General features: G+C 36.0%; 1 protein-coding gene across 1 annotated transcript in view; it reads right to left on the reverse strand.

The window, feature by feature from the left end:
- Positions 1-22046, reverse strand: part of GPR158 (G protein-coupled receptor 158) — a 734480-nt gene that overhangs the window by 368785 nt on the left and 343649 nt on the right. Inside the window, exon 3 of the mRNA XM_053713931.1 lies at positions 7624-7726. Coding sequence (XP_053569906.1) covers positions 7624-7726 — 103 coding nt within the window. The remainder of the gene's footprint in view (positions 1-7623; positions 7727-22046) is intronic.

The following is a 22046-nucleotide window of genomic DNA, read 5'->3' on the forward strand; positions in this document are numbered from 1 at the left end:
AGCACAATGTTATCTATATGGCACACATATTGCTGTGAAAAGCTAATAAAATGCATGTGATAAGAGGAAGTCTGTAGTGACTTAGAAACAGGCAACAATTTAGAGGTTTAAACATTATAAAGTATATTAATATAACAATGATGATTGGGCAAAGCTGGGTAATGAATAGTAAAGGCGTTATCTATCTTTTAAAATAATAACAATTTTGGTGTAGACTTTCGCTTTAATCTTTTTCATACAATTTTTTTTAGCATGTTAATATAGTGCTGAATATATAAATATATACACATGCATACAACACACAGAGGAAATCTGGCACTCACTTGCATGTACACAGCTAAGATTAAAAGCAAAAATGTAATAGTTAGCTAGCGACTCTGGCCAAATGGGTCAAGCCCAGGAACCACGTCAAGGTCTCTCTCCATCCTGGGTCCCTAATGCAGCCAAACAAAATAATGTAAGTTCTCAATCAAACAAACCTGGAACCACCCAAGGGTGCACAGGCTTATGTAATCTCCCTAGACACATACAAAACATGGAAGTTGTCTGCACTCTCAAATTGGACTGGGTAAACATCATATGACCCTCCAAAATTCACAGCCTTGTGTGCTCAGCTGCACAGTCCCAGAGCTATTGTCATATTGTTAATATAAAGTTAATTTTAGAAAATAGAGTTATTAAAAATCAAAGCTATCACCATATGTGCTTAGCAAGATTTTTATATCTTATATCTTATGGCTTAAAGGGACAGCAATATCTAAATGAATGTTTTATGATTAAGATAGATAGAGCATGCAATTTGAACAATTTTCTAATTTACTTTTATTATCAAATATGCATTGTTATCTTGCTATCCTTGTTGAAAAGCAGGTAGCTAGATTCGGGAGCAGGGTTGCACTGTTTGGAGCTAGCTGCTGATTGGTGGCTCCACATATATGCTTAATGTTATTGGTTCACCCAATCTGTTCACCTAAATCCCAGTGATGCATTACTGCTCCTTTACAAAAGGGTACCAAGAGAATGAAGCACATTTGATAATAGAAGTAATTGGAAAGTGGTTTAAAATTGTATTCTCTATCTGAATCATGAAAGAAAAAATGTATTTTATGTCCTTTTAATGGATGTAATAAAATGTTTCAGTGTTGTGATTTAGTATAGTTGCTTAGCCAAAATAAACAGATCTACCACATTTTAGCTAAACTGGTTATTTCACTCTATAGTTATAATAATTTGGAACATGAAAAATCAAGATCATAGTAGAATATGGAGTCACAAGCAAACAACCTTATATCAAACTGATTCACTTGAATTAATATAGTTTATTGTAGTTTGCAAATGATTTAAAGCAAAATTAAAATACCAAACTGTTAATCCCTATACAATGTTATCTGCATTTTAAAAATGAAGGGGACATTACATTGTAGAAATGTCACCTCTTGAATATCTTCTAAAGATCCATTTTAGCTACTGTATTAGATTAAATTGTTTGCAGGTTCTTTACTTTTATTCTGTCATTTGAAATAACTGTTGTAGTATACTCTATGCACGGGCAACCAATTTGTTTAATCCAAAAGATTTGTTTCAGATTTTTTTCAAAACAGCCAGTTCAGCTGAATTTTGTCTATGCAGGTTTTTGTTTGTACAAATATTGGATTTGCATTAAGAACCATTATCTCCAATGGGAACAGCTAATATAGGACCAGATTAGTGGAGTGCCAAATTGTGCTTTTGCAACCTCGCGTTCGCATTGCAGGGAAACTGCAAGCTGTCAGGAGGGAGACACTACAGATAAACCAAATGATACAAAAAGCAGCAGCACTTGTCCAAATGTAACATATAAATGTATTGAGGTACAGAGAAACTGATACACAACGTTTCATAACTCAACCCTTCCTGTCAGTAGTGCAATGCTGTCCCTTCAGCAATTGATAACACGAGAATGAAAAACATTTCATAATAGAAATATATTGGAAAGTTGTTTAAAATTGTATGTTCTATCTGAATCATTAAAGAACATTTTGGGGTTTACTATCCCTTTAAAGTATAAGATTGATGATATGCTCTAATGAAAGGTTATATAAGCCCTTAATGTGTTTTTCAATTTCCAATTGTAGAGTATTAAATGCATGTGATATTGTTTAAAATAGGTTCTTTTAATTGTTTGAATCCTATAATGTTAATATTTACTGTCTATGGGCCAGATTGCAGGCACATGATAAATAACCAGCCATTACTAGTAGTAGCTGATTAATGCTACCGCGAGATCCAAGCTTAAAGGGACACTGTATCCCAATTGTTTCTTTCGTGATTCAGATAGAGCATGACATTTTAAGCAACTTTCTAATTTACTCCTATTATCAAATTTTCTTCATTCTCTTGGTATCTTTATTTGAAATGCAAGAATTTAAGTTTAGATGCTGGCCCATTTTTGGTGAACAACCTGGGTTGTTCTTGCTGATTGGTGGATAAATTCATCCACCAATAAAAAAGTGCTGTCCAGAGTCTGAACCAAAAAACCCCAGCTTAGATGCATTCTTTTTCAAATAAAGATAGCAAGAGAATGAAGAAAAAATTATAATAGGAGTAAATTAGAAAGTTACTTAAAATGGCATGCTCTATCTGAATCACAAAATAAAAAAAATGTGGGTTCAGTGTCCCTTTAAGTGTAAGCTTCCACTTTTATTAAAAAGAAAAAAGGTGTTAGAAAAAAAACCCCGCTTTTACATTGCGTTCTATAGGGACTGTGTGTTCTCTCTAAATATATATGTATAGGCTTATATACATATATATATTTATGTGTTAATATGTGTATAACTGCATCACTACTTATACCTAACAGTAGCATTAATCAGCCACTAGTAATGGCTGGTTATTTATCATGTGCCCGCAACCCAGAGTGTTCACATGATTAAGGGTTGAGTCCCAAAACGTTGTGTATCACTTTCTCTGTACCTCAATAAATCCATAGGCTCAAATGGGAGCCTTGTTCTCATGCCGTGAGACACGGCAGAGAATCTAGTGCAGCAAAGGGGGTAAGCCGTGCAGCGATGGGCAGCAAATGTAAAATATATATGTATATGAATATATACATATATATTTATGTATTTATATGTGTATATATACATATTAACCCATATATATATATATATATATATATATATATATATATATATATATATATATATATATATATATATATATATATATATATATATATATATATATATATATATATGTGTATATATAAGCATATACATATATATTTATGTATTTATATGTGTATATATACATATTAACACATAAATATATATATGTATATAAGCATATACATATATATTTAGAGTGAACACACAGTCCCTATAGACCGCAATGTAAAGGCACTTTCTAGTGCCGTTTTTTTTTTTTCTAACACCTTTTTTCTTTTTAATAAAAGTGGAAGCTTACACTTAAGTTTGGAGCTCGCAGTAGCATTAATCAGCCACTAGTAATGGCTTATATAACCTTTCATTAGAGCATATCATCAATCTTATACTTTAAAGGGATAGTAAACCCCAAAATGTTCTTTTATGATTCAGATAGAACATACAATTTAAACGACTTTCCAATTTATTTCTATTATCAAATGTTCTTCATTCTCTTGTTATCCATTGCTGAAGGGACAGCATTGCACTACTAACAGGAAGCTTAAAATATCTATTTAGCCAATCACAAGAGACAAATGTGTGCAGGCACCAATTAGCAGCAGCTCCCACTAGTGTATGATATCTGCGTATTAATTTTTTAACAAGGGATACTAGGAGAACGAAGCACATTTGAAAATAGAAGTGAATTTAAAAGTGTCTTAAAATGACATGCTCTATCTGAATCATGCCAGTTTAATTTTGACTTTTCTATCCCTTTAATGCTCTAGAATAAATACATATAAGCTGTTTACAACATTCTATTACCCAACTAGGTAATACTACAAAATTTGAAATACTGATTTGAACCACCGATTTATACAGATTTAATGACTGAAAATAAATGGCTGGATCCAATCTGTTTCTAACTAGGAACTCACTAAAGCCAAGTCAACTTCTCTATTGGCCAAATGCATTTTCCCTTCAGTAAAGTCCAAGCTGAAAATGAGATGTACTATAAACATCTGGGGCGCGATCCGATAAAGATCGTAGTTTGCGGCCCAAGCGAGGGAACCCCCGCTGCCCGCAGTTTCAGCTCGCAACTCGAGCTATCCTATATACGGCGCCGTCAGAGGCTAAAGTGCCGAAAGTCTGACAAACCAGCAATGTATAGAAATCTGCGTAAGTACAAATTTCTGGAGTCGCCAGTGACTTACGGCACTTTAGAAACTGCCAGCGCCTACAAAACCTGACTAAGTTATAAAATCACCCGTACTGTCTAACACGCCTCCCAAACATAGCCCGACAGATTTAACCCTCTATCCGCTATCCCCCCTCACTATCCTAACAATAAAAAAATGTATTAACCCCTAAACCGCCGCTCCCGGACCCCGCCGCCAGCTATATTAAATCTATAACCCCCTAAAGTGAGCCCCTACCCCGCCACCATCTATCTTACCTACCCCCTAAAGTGAGCCCCTACCCCGCCGCCATCTATCTTACCTACCCCCTAAAGTGAGCCCCTACCCCGCCGCCATCTATCTTATCTACCCCATAAAGTGAGCCCCTACCCCGCCGCCATCTATCTTACCTACCCCCTAAAGTGAGCCCCTTACACCGCCACCATCTATCTTACCTACCCCCTAAAGTGAGCCCCTACCCCACCGCCATCTATCTTACCTACCCCCTAAAGTGAGCCCCTACCCCGCCGCCATCTATCTTACCTACCCCCTAAAGTGAGCCCCTACCCCGCCGCCATCTATCTTACCTACCCCCTAAAGTGAGCCCCTACCCCGCTGCCATCTATCTAACCTACCCCCGAAAGTGAGCCCCTACCCTGCCGCCATCTATCTTACCTACCCCCTAAAGTGAGCCCCTTACACCGCCGCCATCTATTTTAAAAATATTAACCCCTAATTTAATCCCCCTACACCGCCGCCAGCTATATTAACCCTAATTATATTAGGGTTAATATAGTTAATATAGTTATTATATTATATATATTAACTATATTAACCCTAATTATATTAGGGTTAATATCGTTATTATATTATATATATATTAAGTATAATAACCCTATCTAACTCAGCCAATCGGATTGAACTTGAACCTGATTGGCTGATTCAATCAGCCAATCAGATTTTTCTACCTTAATTCTGATTGGCTGATAGAATCCTATCAGCCAATCGGAATTCGACGGACGCCATCTTGGATGACGTCATTTAAAGGTACCTCATTCCTAGTTTAGTCTTCGTGCAGGATGGATGCTCCGCACAGAGGAGCGAAGAAAGAAGATTGAAGATGCCGCTTTGCTTGAAGACATCGCCGGATGGAAGAAGACTTCACTGACGCTTGATTGAAGACATCGCCCGGATGGAAGAAGACTTCACTGCCGCTTGATTGAAGACATCGCCGGATGGAAGAAGACTTCACTGCCGCTTGATTGAAGACATCGCCCAGATGGAAGAAGACTTCTCTGCCGCTTGATTGGACATCGCCCGGATCGGAGGAAGAGTTCTGCCCGGCTGGGTGAAGACAAGGTAGGGAGATCTACAGGGGGTAGTGTTAGGTTTTTTTAAAGGGGGTTTGGGTGGGTTTAGAATAGGGGTATGTGGTTGGTGGGTTGTAATGTTGGGGGGTGTATTGTGTTTTTCTTTTACAGGCAAAAGAGCTGTTTTCTTTGGGGCATGCCCCGCAAAAGGCCCTTTTAAGGGCTGGTAAGGTAAAAGAACTGTGAACTTTTTTAATTTAGAATAGGGTAGGGAATTTTTTTTATTTTGGGGGGCTTTATTATTTTATTAGGGGGCTTAGAATAGGTGTAATTAGCTTAAAAATCTTGTAATATTTTTTTTATTTTTTGTAATTTAGTTTAGTTTATTTTATTGAATTTTAGTTTAGATATTTGTAGTTTATTTAATTTATTGATAGTGTAGGTGTATTTGTAACTTAGGTTAGGATTTATTTTACAGGTGAATTGGTAATTATTTTAACTAGGTAGCTATTAAATAGTTATTAACTATTTAATAGCTATTGTACCTAGTTAAAATAAATGCCAAGTTACCTGTAAAATAAATATAAACCCTAAAATAGCTACAATATAATTATTAATTACATTGTAGCTATCTTAGGGTTTATTTTATAGGTAAGTATTTAGATTTAAATAGGAATATTTTAATTAATAATATTAATATTAATTAGATCTATTTTAATAAGAATTTAGTTAGGAATGTTAGAGTTAGATAGGGTTATTATACTTAATATATATATAATATAATAACAATATTAACTATATTAACCCTAATATAATTAGGCTTAATATAGTTAATATATATAATATAACTATATTAACTATATTAACCTAATATAATTAGGGTTAATATAGTTAATATAGCTGGCGGCGGTGTAGGGGGATTAAATTAGGGGTTAATATTTTTAAAATAGATTGCGGCGGTGTAAGGGGCTCACTTTAGGGGGTAGGTAAGGTAGATGGCGGCAGGGTAGGGGCTCACTTTAGGGGGTAGGTAAGATAGATGGCGGTGGGGTAGGGGCTCACTTTAGGGGGTAGGTAAGATAAATGGCGGCGGGGTAGGGGCTCACTTTAGGGGGTAGGTAAGATAGATGGCGGCGGGGTAGGGGCTCACTTTAGGGGGTAGGTAAGATAGATGGCGGCGGGGTAGGGGCTCACTTTAGGGGGTAGGTAAAGTAGATGGTGGCGGGATAGGGGCTCACTTTAGGGGGTAGGTAAGGTAGCTGGCGACGGTGTAGGGGGATCACATTAGGGGGTTAGACATTTAATGTAGGTGGCGGCGGGACCCGGGAGTGGCGGTTTAGGGGTTAAATACTTTATTAGGGATTGCGGCGGGGGATCGCGGTTGACAGGTAGATAGACATTGCGCATGCGTTAGGTGTTAGGTTTTATTTAGCAGGTAGTTTAGGGAGTTACGGGGCTCCAATAGACAGCGTAAGGCTTACTACGGCTGCATTTTGTGGCGAGGTGAAAATGGAGTAAGATTTCTCCATTTTCGCCACGTAAGTCCTTACGCTGTATATTGGATACCAAACTGCACTGGTTTGGTATACCTGCCTATGGCCCAAAAAACTACGGGCGAAGGCAGAAATATACGAGCGTAACTTCTAGGTTACGCCGTATATAGGATACCAAACCAGCGCAAATTTCGCCGTAGCCAGCTTTTGTGGGCGACGCTGCATATCGGATCGGGCCCCAGGAATGGATTCATTCCTTATACTAACAATATTTTACATTACTAGTAAAACTTTTCATATTTATTTTATTATTTAAAAACCAAATATGCTTAAAATAGGTATTTTATAAAGTCCCAGAGTATATAGCCAATAAACCTCCTTAAGTGATTATATAATTATAAACTTGCAGACCACTGGGAACACACCATATAACCCTGGCAAGGATAAAAGGATTTCTGAATTATTAATGCTACTTTTTTCTTTCTTTTTCTTTTTTTTTTCTCTACAGAAAGGCACTTACTTTGAAAGCCGTTCACTGTAAAGATGTCAGGATGAAAAAATCCAGGCTTGCAAATGCATTTATAGGCTCCGAGAACAAATCCATGATCCTTAATTGGTATACACTGAAATAAAAAAAACAAGTAATGTTAAGTACTGTATGTATCTTCTACAAAAAGCAGCTCATGCTCTGTTCCATAAATAAATACAACATACTAGGAACTTAGTTTAACATTAACACTTAGTGAGAGTTATTCAATTTAACTGTACATTAGGAAGATTTTATCAAGAAAAAATATATTTAATTTTATCAATATTATAATCACCATCCAAAAACATTTTTTTTTATGAATTTGGCTATATTTGTGACATGAAACCCAAAATGTTTATTTTATGATTCAACAGAGCCTGTATTTTTAAACAACTTTCTAATTTACTTTATTATCATGTTTGCTTAATTCTCTTTTTATCCTTTGCTGAAGGAGCAGCAATGCCCTACTGGGAGCTAGATAAACACATTAGTAGGCCAATGACAAGAGGCATATATGTGCAACCAGCAATCAATAGATAGCCCAAAGCTCCTGAGCCTGCTTAGATATGATTTTTAACAAAGGATACCAAGGGAACAAAGCAAATTAGATAGCAAAATAAATTAGAAAGTAGTTTAAAATTGTATGCTCTATCTGAATCATGAAAGTAAATTGGTTTTCAGGTCTCTTTAAGCTTTCTTGTGGTTGATGCTTAGGTAAAGTGAATTTTTCCATTATCACTTACATCTAAACTCTAAACCATAAGGTTTTATGCAATAATCTATTATAGATAGCACATTTAACCTGTGCCCAAAAGCAAAGATTCACCTGGCACACTTAACTCCATGGGCCCGATCCGATAAAAATCGTCGCCCGCAAAAGCTTGCGACGCCAATATTTGCGCTGGTTTCGTGTCACATATACGGCGTAACCTAGAAGTTACGCGCGTATATTTCTGCCGTCGCCCGTAGTTTTTTGGGCCATAGACAGGTATACCAAACCAGCGCAGTTTGGTATCCAATATACAGCGTAAGGACTTACGTGGCGAAAATGGAGAAATCTTACTCCATTTTCACCTCGCCACAAAAAGCAGCCGTAAGAAGCCTTACGCTGACTATTGGAGCCCCGTAACTCCCTAAACTAGCTACAAAATAAACCTAACACCTACCGCATGCGCAATGTCTATCTACCTGTCAACCGCGATCCCCCGCCACAATCCCTAATAAAGTATTTAACCCCTAAACCGCCGCCATCTACATAAACTAACCCCCTACTGTAAGCCCCTAAAACCGCCACCATCTAACTGATCTATCCCTAATGTGACCCCTTACACCGCCGCCAGCTATATTAATATTATTAACCCCTAATCTAATATCCATAAAGTAATAAGCTCTATTACCAGCCCTTAAAAGGGCCTTTTGCGGGGCTTTGCCCCAAAGTTAACAGCTCTTTTGCCCTATAACCTGCCCTCCCTACACCGCCGCCACCTATATTAATGGTATTAACCCCTAATGTAAGCCCCTTATACCGCCACCATCTATATTAAAATTATTAACCCCTAATTTAATCTACCTACCCCGCCGCCAGCTATATTATCTATATTAACCCTAAGTATATTATAGTTAATATAGTTATTACATTATATATATTAACTATATTAACCCTAATTATATTAGGGTTAATATAGTTAATATAGTTACTATAGTATTTATATTAACTATATTAACTCTATCTAACCCTAACACCCCTAACTAAATTCTTATTAAATAAATATAATTCATATTATAAACTAAAATATTCCTATTTAAATCTAAATACTTACCTATAAAATAAACCCTAAGATAGCTACAATATAATTAATAATTACATTGTAGCTATGTTAGGGTTTATATTTATTTTACAGGTAAATTGTTAATTATTTTAACTAGGTACAATAGCTATTAAATAGTTATTAACTATTTAATAGCTACCTAGTTAAAATAATTACCCAATTACCTGTAAAATAAATCCTAACCTAAGTTACAAATACACCTACACTATTAATAAATTAAATAAACTATAAATATCTATCTAAAAATACAATTAAATAAACTAAACTAAATTACAAAAAAACCCCCACTAAATTACAAAAAATAAAAAAAAAGATTACAAGATTTTTAAGCTAATTACACCTATTCTAAGCCCCGTAATAAAATAATAAAGCCCCCCAAAATAAAAAAAATGCCCTACCCTATTCTAAATTAGAAAAAGTTCAAAGCTCTTTTACCTTACCAGCCCTTAAAGGGCCTTTTGTGGGGGCATGCCCCAAAGAAAACTGATCTTTTGCCTGAAAAAAAAACCACAATACCACCCCCCAACATTACAACCCACCACCCACATACCCCTAATGTAACCCAAACCCCCCTTAAATAAACCTAACACTACCCCCCTGAAGATCTCCCTACCTTGTCTTCACCACACCGGGCCGAACTCCTCATCCGATCCGGGCGATGTCTTTATCCAAGCTGCAGCAAAGTCTTCTTCCATCCGGCAGCATCTTCCATCAAGCGGCATCTTCAATCTTCATACTTCGCTCCTCCGACGCGGAGCATCCATCCCGGCCAACGACTGAACGACGAATGAGGTACCTTTAAATGACGTCATCCAAGATGGCGTCCGTCGAATTCCGATTGGCTTATAGGATTCTATCAGCCAATCGGAATTAAGGTAGAAAAATCTGATTGGCTGATTGAATCAGCAAATAAGATTCAAGTTCAATCTGATTGGCTGATTGGTTCAGCCGATCGGATTGAACTTGAATCTGATTGGCTGATTCAATCAGCCAATCAGATTTTTCTACCTTAATTCCGATTGGCTGATAGAATCCTATAAGCCAATCGGAATTCGACGGACGCCATCTTGGATGACGTCATTTAAAGGTACCTCATTCGTCGTTCAGTCGTCGGCTGGGATGGATGCTCCGCATCGGAGGAGCGAAGTATGAAGATTGAAGATGCCGCTTGATGGAAGATGCTGCCGGATGGAAGAAGACTTTGCTGCCGCTTGGATAAAGACATCGCCCGGATCGGATGAGGAGTTCGGCCCGGTGTGGTGAAGACAAGGTAGGGAGATCTTCAGGGGGGTAGTGTTAGGTTTATTTAAGGGGGGTTTGGGTGGGTTTAGAATAGGGGTATGTGGGTGGTGGGTTGTAATGTTGGGGGGTGGTATTGTGTTTTTTTTTCAAGCAAAAGAGCAGTTTTCTTTGGGGCATGCCCCCACAAAAGGCCTTTTTAAGGGCTGGTAAGGTAAAAGAGCTTTGAACTTTTTTTAATTTAGAATAGGGTAGGGAATTTTTTTTTATTTTGGGGGGCTTTATTATTTTATTAGGGGGCTTAGAATAGGTGTAATTAGCTTAAAAATCTTGTAATCTTTTTTTATTTTTTGTATTTTAGTGTTTGTTTTTTTTTGTAATTTAGTTTAGTTTATTTAATTGTATTTTTAGATAGATATTTGTAGTTTCTTTAATTTATTGATAGTGTAGGTGTATTTGTAACTTAGGTTAGGATTTATTTTACAGGTAATTGGGTAATTATTTTAACTAGGTAGCTATTAAATAGTTAATAACTATTTAATAGCTATTATACCTAGTTAAAATAATTAACAATTTACCTGTAAAATAAATATAAACCCTAACATAGCTACAATGTAATTATTAATTATATTGTAGCTATCTTAGGGTTTATTTTATAGGTAAGTATTTAGATTTAAATAGGAATATTTTAATTAATAATATTAATATTAGATTTATTTTAATAAGAGTTTAGTTAGGGATGTTAGAGTTAGATAGGGTTGTTATACTTAATATATATATATATATATATATATATATATATATATATATTATAATAACGATATTAACTATATTAACCCTAATATAATTAGGGTTAATATAGTTAATATATATAATATAATAATTATATTAACTATATTAACCCTAAAATAATTAGGGTTAATATAGTTAATATAGCTGGCGGCGGTGTAGGGGGATTAGATTAGGGGTTAATACATTTATTATAGGTGGCAGCGGTGTAGGGGGATTTAGATTGTAGGCAAAAGAGCTGATTACTTTGTGACAAAGCCCTGCCAAAAGCCCTTTTAAGGGCTGGCAAAAGAGCAGTTTACTTTGGGGTAATGCCACGCAAAAAGCCCTTTTCAGGGCTATTTGTAGGGTTAGACTTAGGTTTAGTGGTAGGGATAGTTTAGTATTTTAGGGGTTAAATAATTTAATATAGATGGCGGCAGGGTAGGGGCTCACTTTGGGGGGTTATAGATTTAATATAGCTGGCGGGGGTCCGGGAGCGGCGGTTTAGGGGTTAATAACTTTATTAGGTTGTGGCGGGGTTTGGAAGCGGCGGTTTAGGGGTTAATACATATTTTATTGTTAGGATAGAGAGGGGGGATAGCGGATAGAGGGTTAGACGTGTCGGGCTATGTTAGGGAGGCGTGTTAGACAGTGCAGGTGATTTCATACTTTAGTCAGGTTTTGTAGGCGCCGGCAGTTTCTAACGTGGCGTAAGTCACTGGCGACGCCAGAAATTTGTACTTGCGCAGATTTCTGGACATCTCTGGTTTATCCGACTTACGGCACGTTAGCAACTGACGGCGCCGTATATTGGATAGCTCGAGATGCGAGCTGAAACTGCGGGCAACGCGGGTTCCCTCGCTTGCGCCGCAAACTACGCCGTATATCGGATCGCACCCCATGTATCTATTATTAAACTGAAATCTCACTAGTTTAAATAACAACAGTATTGAGAAATGGGGACATAAAACCTGAAATGTATATGTAAAACTGATATCTAATTCCTAGAATTCATTAGCAGTTAAAGCCCTTATTCTCTGCTTTTCCTTCCTCACTACTTAGCAGCTGGAGAATTCATTAGACTTCTTGATAATGTGCAGTACTTGTAGATGACTGCTGCAACAGGTGAATGATCGGATGTTTGCAGCGGACACGACCGATAAGCTGTATGGCAGAGAGCGGATTGATTTGAATCAGGATTCATTTATTTTAGACATGTTTTAAAGAACTTACTTCTAGTAAGTAAGATTAATAAAACTGCCTTGAATTTGGGTTTGCCCTGTCTCTTTATGTCTCATATTCTATCAGATCTGCACTTTTACTTGTGGAAGAGGAACCCACAGGAATAAAGACAGCAGCATCCCATTTGGAGTACTGGTGTATGTAAAACACTTTTATGTCAATTTGGACAAAAAGCTTCCAAGATTCTGACCTGGACCGGACATACATTATTTACTTCTGGTACCAGTAAGACTCCTTTATGTAGGAGATTTGATCTACTTGTGTTCTTTTTTTTTTGTGAGCTCTGTTAAACTTCTTAAGTTGTTTCTTAAGTTTGCTATATTAAAATTAGTAACCATTATTGCCCTAATTTATGAAGCTGTGTGTGCAGATTCAGATAGAGCACGCAATTAAAAAAAATATATAATTTTATTATGAAATTGACTTCTCTTGGTAGTCTTCTGGACATGCAACTGTTTTGCGCACTATATGGCAGCAGTGATTGTTCAGTCTGGCAAATACTGCTACCATCTAGTGTTTAAAAGTGTATAGCATTAAGAACTTTGCAAACACTGCTGCCATTTACTGCCTAATACACCTGCACATTCCTGAGCATATCTAGATATGAATGTAGAACATTTGATAACAGAAGTAAATTGTTTATTTAATTGCATACTCAAAAAACGTTTCATGTTCCTTTCCAGATCACATTGTCTCATACCCATAGTCAATAACAAGAGCACACTGACTTTTTTTTATTTTTTTTATTTTAGTTTTTTAGTCAACATACATTGATAATCTTCATAATATTACCATACGGGCTAAACAAACATAATATACACAGTCATATAAAGACATGGTTATCAGAACATAAGAATACAATAATCATAAATATAATCTTCATCTTTAAGCTTTTTCCAATAGATTAAAGAAAAGAGAAAAAAAAACAATATCTGTTATGAACCACACTGTTGTTTTCCAAGACAAAAACAAATAAATACATAAATTAAAACATATTTTAAAGGGACACTGTACCCAAATTTTTCCTTTTGTAATTCAGATAGAGCATGCAATTTTAAGCAACTTTCTAATTTACTCCTATTATCAATTTTTCTTCGTTCTATTGCTATCATTATTTGAAAAAGAAGGCATCTAAGCTTTTTTTTGGTTTCAGGACTCTGGACAGCACTTTTTTATTGGTGGGTTAATTTATCCACCAATCAGCAAGGACAACTCAGGTTGTTCACCAAAAATGGGCCGGCATCTAAACTTATATTCTTGCATTTCAAATAAAGATACCAAGAGAACGAAGAAAATTTGATAATAGGAGTAAATTAGAAAGTTGCTTAAAATTTCATGCTCAATCTGAATCAGAAAAGAATATTTTTGGGTACAGTGTCCCTTTAAGACTAGCTATTAACAAAAAAATATAATTCGGAGCGGGGAAGAAAAAAAAAAAAAAAAAGATTGTAGTCATAATGATGGATGATAACAGCTCAATTGAATCTTTAAAAGAAAAGAGGGGGAGACCAATGGCACTACACTTTCAGTTAAGGCTAAGCTCAGGATCTCGTTACTGTAGCTACTTCTGGGATAATTTCCAGATGTAATAGTATATAATACTGGAGTCTGCGGTGCTGTGTACTTAGTTGCAACTTGGAAGACTGAGCGTGGTTAAATTAATAACCACTAGGAGTTGTACACAAATAGCACTCGTGAGCTTTGTGAATGAACTGGAATTAACCACGTATTACAAAAAGACTAATCAGTGATTGAAATGATAACTTTCTCAAGGTATACAAAAACTACACTAAATTAAAACTTAACCTTTATTGATTAAACAGTGCTAAAATTAGCGGAAAACTACATATAGTTAAAAACACTAGCTCGAAATAGAAACTATGTTTTATTCAACAAAGGAGAGTATTTGGGTAGTTAATCTGGGGTCATTAGTAGGTGATGTCTACAACACTGACTTATTGAGTATGTTGTCAGTATTGAATAGTCTGCAGAGTCAGTATGTAGAATGTGGGTATGGATAATACCAGGTGTCTTAAAGAACTGTTGTTGTGCGTGAGTCTATTGGATTGACTGTTAATAGCAATATCAAAGTCCTTAGAATCTACTAATAGTGGGTGGTCTTTAGTGATTAATCCCTATACACCCTAACTTTAGTTATGGCTGTTGAACAATAAGAAATGTGTATCTAATAGTCGAGAGGGTGGTATTCAGTATCTAAATTATTTGGTTGGAATACGTTGTAATGTTATTTTATGTTGTTTCTCCTTTTGTATGTGTCACACTTTCTCTTATTGGAGTGTTACCCAGATTCCAAATAGATTATGTTACACGTTGTTCTTGTTTTTTAATTTTGAAATTTAAAAATTTACTGTATTTGAGATGGACACATACAAGTTTTTTTATATATTACACCGTGGTTTATTATTGTACTCCACAGATTAGATTTGACAATAAAGTTTTTCTCCCTTTAGCTAATTTATTTGATTCACAGAATTCAGCCACTAAAGGCAAGATAACGTTTAATGTACGTTTCTTTTTAATATGTATTTCATCCGAGGTGAACAAATATATATACTTAATGTTAGGCAGGGAGATGTTTATGGTTTCTACCTTGTTCTCTAATATATATGCATTTAGAATAATATGGTAAATTTCATTGTAGGTAACACACTCAAATTTCTGGCCCAGTAAGGTGCTGCTACATGATATTGCTTGAGGTGCGTGTCTTATACCAAGCAAGACTTTTTTTCAACTTGTGTCAATCTTTATCTAGTTGAAATACATAGATAGAATATTACACTTTTCTGTTTATATTGTGCTATATTTTAGCAGACGTGTTCAAATTCTTTGTGACACTCGATGGGTCCTTATAATTATCTATCCCCTCTTAGTTAAATTTACAGAGTATTTTCTGTAAAAATAAGACTGTCTAGGTTTGACTACCCACATATATGTTTTTGTTTGACCCCGTTATGTTTGTGGCATGTAATTATAGACTCGGTTTTTGTGTTCACTTGTCCGGTAACGTCCGGTATTTATATGGTTTTTGTTTGGCGCTTTGCTGTTAAACTTAAGTCTCCGTTAGTGCCTGTCAGCATCCCAGTAACGGTTAAATATTTAGACAGCAGTGCCTGTATTGTTAGCCTGTCCGGTATGGCTATTGAGTCAGGATTCAGCGCTCGTATTATTATATCATTTAACACCGGTGTAACAGTCTGATTTGCCGGTGATAGTAAGGTACTATAGAGCTCCTGAAACAGTCATACCTGTGACTCGGCTAATGTTATTTTGTAAAAATGAAGTGGCTTTTTGTTGTTGGTTCGATTGCCGGGGTGGCAATATGGTTCCCCAGCAGTAATTGCACATTGGGTAGCAGCCACTCTCTAAAAAAGCCGGTCTAATTATATGAGTTCTGGTTCTCCTTTTAATACATATAGTAACGGCTATATCCTAATAGATAGCCTTTATGGTTTTTAACATAGCACTAATCGAAGCTAGCAACTAAAACACAGGAGCTCGCTAAGACTCCTCACTCCTCGCTAAGACTCCTCACCAGGGATTCAGGGAAATGGTGAGGAGTCTTAGCGAGCTCCTGTGTTTTAGTTGCTAGCTTCGATTAGTGCTATGTTAAAAACCATAAAGGCTATCTATTAGGATATAGCCGTTACTATATGTATTAAAAGGAGAACCAGAACTCATATAATTAGACCGGCTTTTTTAGAGAGTTGCTGCTACCCAATGTGCAATTACTGCTGGGGAACCATATTGCCACCCCGGCAATCGAACCAACAACAAAAAGCCACTTCATTTTTACAAAATAACATTAGCCGAGTCACAGGTATGACTGTTTCAGGAGCTCTATGGTACCTTACTATCACCGGCAAATCAGACTGTTACACCGGTGTTAAATGATATAATAATACGAGCGCTGAATCCTGACTCAATAGCCATACCGGACAGGCTAACAATACAGGCACTGCTGTCTAAATATTTAACCGTTACTGGGATGCTGACAGGCACTAACGGAGACTTAAGTTTAACAGCAAAGCGCCAAACAAAAACCATATAAATACCGGACGTTACCGGACAAGTGAACACAAAAACCGAGTCTATAATTACATGCCACAAACATAACGGGGTCAAACAAAAACATATATGTGGGTAGTCAAACCTAGACAGTCTTATTTTTACAGAAAATACTCTGTAAATTTAACTAAGAGGGGATAGATAATTATAAGGACCCATCGAGTGTCACAAAGAATTTGAACACGTCTGCTAAAATATAGCACAATATAAACAGAAAAGTGTAATATTCTATCTATGTATTTCAACTAGATAAAGATTGACACAAGTTGAAAAAAAGTCTTGCTTGGTATAAGACACGCACCTCAAGCAATATCATGTAGCAGCACCTTACTGGGCCAGAAATTTGAGTGTGTTACCTACAATGAAATTTACCATATTATTCTAAATACATATATATTAGAGAACAAGGTAGAAACCATAAACATCTCCCTGCCTAACATTAAGTATATATATTTGTTTACCTCGGATGAAATACATATTAAAAAGAAACGTACATTAAATGTTATCTTGCCTTTAGTGGCTGAATTCTGTGAATCAAATAAATTAGCTAAAGGGAGAAAAACTTTATTGTCAAATCTAATCTGTGGAGTACAATAATAAACCACGGTGTAATATATAAAAAAACTTGTATGTGTCCATCTCAAATACAGTAAATTTTTAAATTTCAAAATTAAAAAACAAGAACAACGTGTAACATAATCTATTTGGAATCTGGGTAACACTCCAATAAGAGAAAGTGTGACACATACAAAAGGAGAAACAACATAAAATAACATTACAACGTATTCCAACCAAATAATTTAGATACTGAATACCACCCTCTCGACTATTAGATACACATTTCTTATTGTTCAACAGCCATAACTAAAGTTAGGGTGTATAGGGATTAATCACTAAAGACCACCCACTATTAGTAGATTCTAAGGACTTTGATATTGCTATTAACAGTCAATCCAATAGACTCACGCACAACAACAGTTCTTTAAGACACCTGGTATTATCCATACCCACATTCTACATACTGACTCTGCAGACTATTCAATACTGACAACATACTCAATAAGTCAGTGTTGTAGACATCACCTACTAATGACCTCAGATTAACTACCCAAATACTCTCCTTTGTTGAATAAAACATAGTTTCTATTTCGAGCTAGTGTTTTTAACTATATGTAGTTTTCCGCTAATTTTAGCACTGTTTAATCAATAAAGGTTAAGTTTTAATTTAGTGTAGTTTTTGTATACCTTGAGAAAGTTATCATTTCAATCACTGATTAGTCTTTTTGTAATACGTGGTTAATTCCAGTTCATTCACAAAGCTCACGAGTGCTATTCGTGTACAACTCCTAGTGGTTATTAATTTAACCACGCTCAGTCTTCCAAGCTCAATTGAATCATTTGGAGAAATGAGGGGGAATAACGAAGGCACACATCTTACTCTCTGTGAATATTAAAGGGTCATATTGCTCGATAGTCAACTGAAAGGCTTTGAGACCTGGGGAGTTCTACCTCTCACATGTGCTCTGTATCATCTGCCTTGCAACCAAGATAACAATATTACTCAGCTGTTTATTCTGATACATTTTTTGATTGACGAAAAAGAAAAAATTATGAGCAATCAAATTTGATTTTTTACACTCAGAAATTTATTTAGCCAATATACAATTTTCAGCCAAAATGTTTGTATTTTTGGGCATGACCAAAACGCATGTATTGAATCAGAATTAGGTGCGTGACATCTAAAACAATATTTAATATCACATGGACTCCAGTTAGCCATTTTTTGAGGGGTAATATAACTTTTAATGAGATTATTTTATTGAAATCTCAGTAGTGTATTTCGCAACCTGAGCGAAGCTTTTACTGAAACTTTCTAATTCTAAATCTGGTACGTCATTAGACCATTTAAGAAATATACGGCTAGATTATGAGTTGTGCGTTAGGCTTAAAAAGCACGAGTCTGACAAAAAGTGAGCAGTAGACCCTCTCCTGTCAAGACTGGTACCGCATTTTAAAGTCAGTAGTTAAGAGTTTTACACTACAACGCCGTAGCATAAAACTAAAGTGCTAAAAAGTATTGTAATTTTATTTATATTTCTTTTAATTATATTTAAGTTAGTGGGTGTTAGGTTTAGGGTTTGGCTTAGGTTTAGGGGTTAATAACTTTAATATAGTGGCGGCAACGTTAGGGGCGGCAGATTAGGGGTTAATAATATTTAACTAATGTTTGCGAGGCGGGAGTGTGGCGGTTTGGGGTTAATATGTTTATTATAGTGGCGGCGATTAGGGGTTAATAAATGTAGGTAGGTGGCGGCGACATATGGGGCGGCATATTAGGGGTTAATAAATATAATGTAGGTGTCGGCGATGTTGGGGGCAGCAGATTAGGGGTTTATAAGTATAATGTAGGTAGCGGCGGTGTCTGGAGCAGCAGATTAGGGGTTAATAATATAATGTAGGTTGCGGTGATGTTGGGGCGGCAGATTAGGGGTTAATAAGTGTAAGATTAAGGGTGTTTAGACTTGGGGTTCATGTTAGGGTGTTAGGTGTAGACATAAAATGTATTTCCCCATAGGAATCAATGGGGCTGCGTTAAGGAGCTTTACGCTGCTTTTTGGCAGGTGTTAGACTTTTTTTCAGTCGGCTCTCCCCGTTGATTCCTATGGGGAAATCGTGCACAAGCACATTACACCAGCTCACCGCTAACGTAAGCAGCGCTGGTATTGGAGTGCGGTAATGAGCAAAATTTTGCTCAACGCTCACTTCTTGTCTGGGTTGTAAAAACCCGTAAAACCAGCGCTGTCTGTAAGTGAGCGATGAGCATAAACTGCTCATTAGCACCGCACAGCCTCTAACGCCAAACTCGTAATCTAGCCGAAACTGTTTTAGTTTGACTTGGCACTATGCATTAAGAACAATTTATAAATCCTGACTATTGAATTTAGTGAGTAAAATGCAGGACAAATGATCAGAGTTTTTGTTTTTTTGTGCATCAGGTAGTGGGAGATTTTTTCCAGTTTTAAAATGATTTAATATAATATGCAGACTTTCTTTGTATAACTATATACTTATTGCACTTAAAATATTATTTTAGCTTTTTATAGAAAAAACAAAAAAAATATTATATGAAGTTATGTTTAAAAGTATTATTTGGAATACACCACACCTTGCAGAATGTCCCCGATCAGCCCATTAGTAAAAGGCAGAAAACTAATAATACAATAAGGAAAACATTTTTGTGCTCAATTTGTAAACCAGATCACAATGTTTTAATGCGTGTTCTTATTTCAACGCTTCATTTATTTGTTGCATACAGTTTGTATTATGATTTTTGTTGTGATATATTGTAATGTATGCATCTCCTTTACATACATAAAGCTGAGATTACCCCTTTGCGAGACACACTGATCTATAGGTTAAAGCTGCATTTAGAGAGTTAGTTCAGAAGCTTCATAGAACTGACAAACATTCTTACAGAATCTTGCTATCCCAGAGACTTTTTAAATAAATGGCCCCTATGGGAGGCAGCTCAAGACCGATTAGGACTATCAGGTTCAGACCCTTTTTAGATAACTGAGTAGGTCTGCCCATAGACGGGTCAACATGTGTGCACATTTTAGACAACTATACCCTAAGAGGTGAGTTTTGGGAATTTTGGTTAAGCAGCATTTTTAACAAGAAATTTTAATTTTATTTTGCATGTAACTGAGAAGTGAAACTCTAGCATTTTCAGAAGTATTTCTTATCCCACTAAGAAATGTATTTTTCTTATTTGTCACATTCAAGAAGAGTTGCCATATGATTTTACTTTCATAGACATGTATAGATCAACAACTGGATTATGGTGTAGATTTAATAAACATGATTTCTAAGACGAATATGTCGCTTTAAAAAAAACATCATTTATGCAATTACAAAAACTTAAAAATTGTTCAAGAAAACGAATATAAAATAAAAAGAGGAGACAACCTTTACCTCATCAACTTTCAAATAGCAAAACACAATCCAAAGACAAGATACTTCATCACATCTTTTTAAGTTCTAAGAATGTCTTAGAACACCCAGAAATGCCTATAGTCAGCCCCTAGTTGACATCTGGGAGATTGCTGAGACAAATTTAATTGTGTTGCAATTCATTCAATCCGATTGGCTGATTGGATCAGCCAATAGAATTGATGTTGCATTCTATTGGTTGATCCAATCAGCCAATCGGATTGAACTTCAATCCGATTGGCTGATTAAATCAGCCAATCGGATTTTTCCTACCTTAATTCCGATTGGCTGATGGAATCCTATCAGCCAATCAGAATTTGAGGGACGCCATCTTGGATGACGTCATTTAAAGGAACCGTCATTCGTCGTTAGTCCGTCGTGCTGGAAGGATGCTCTGCGCCGGATGTCTTCAAGATGGAGTCGCTCCTCGTCGGATGGAAGAAGATAGAAGATGCCACTTGGATGAAGACTTCTGCCGGTCTGGATGTCCTCTTCTGCCTGGATAGGATGAAGACTTCTGCCGGTCTGGATGTCCTCTTCTGCCCCATCGGATGAAGACTTCTGCCCGGATCGGATGACCACTTGTGCCCGGCTGGGTGAAGACGTCTCAAGGTAGGGTGATCTTCAAGGGGGTAGTGTTAGGTTTTATTAAGGGGGGATTGGGTGGGTTTTAGAGTAGGGGTGTGTGGGTGGTGGGTTGTAATGTTGGGGGGGTATTGTCTTTTTTTTACAGGTGAAAGAGCTGATTACTTTGGGGCAATGCCCCGCAAAAGCCCTTTTAAGGGCTATTTGTAATTTAGTATAGGGTAGGGCATTTTATTATTTTGGGGGCTTTTTTATTTTATTAGGGGGCTTAGATTAGGTGTAATTAGTTTAAACATCTTGTAAAAAAAAATATTTTCTGTAATTTAGTGTTTTTTTTTATTTTTTGTACTTTAGTTTATTTTAGTTAATTGTATTTAATTTTAGCTAATTGTAGTTAATTTATTTAATTTATTTAATGATAGTGTAGTGTTAGGTGTATTTGTAACTTAGGTTAGGATTTATTTTACAGGTAATTTTGTAATTATTGTAACTAGGTAGCTATTAAATAGTAATTAACTATTTAATAGCTATTGTACCTAGTTAAAATAAATACAAAGTTGCCTGTAAAATAAAAATAAATCCTAAACTAGCAACAATGTAATTATTAATTATATTGTAGCTATCTTTGGGTTTATTTTATAGGTAAGTATTTAGTTTTAAATAGGAATA

This window comes from Bombina bombina, chromosome 5, assembly GCF_027579735.1.
Source record: "Bombina bombina isolate aBomBom1 chromosome 5, aBomBom1.pri, whole genome shotgun sequence".
NCBI classification, from domain to species: domain Eukaryota; kingdom Metazoa; phylum Chordata; class Amphibia; order Anura; family Bombinatoridae; genus Bombina; species Bombina bombina.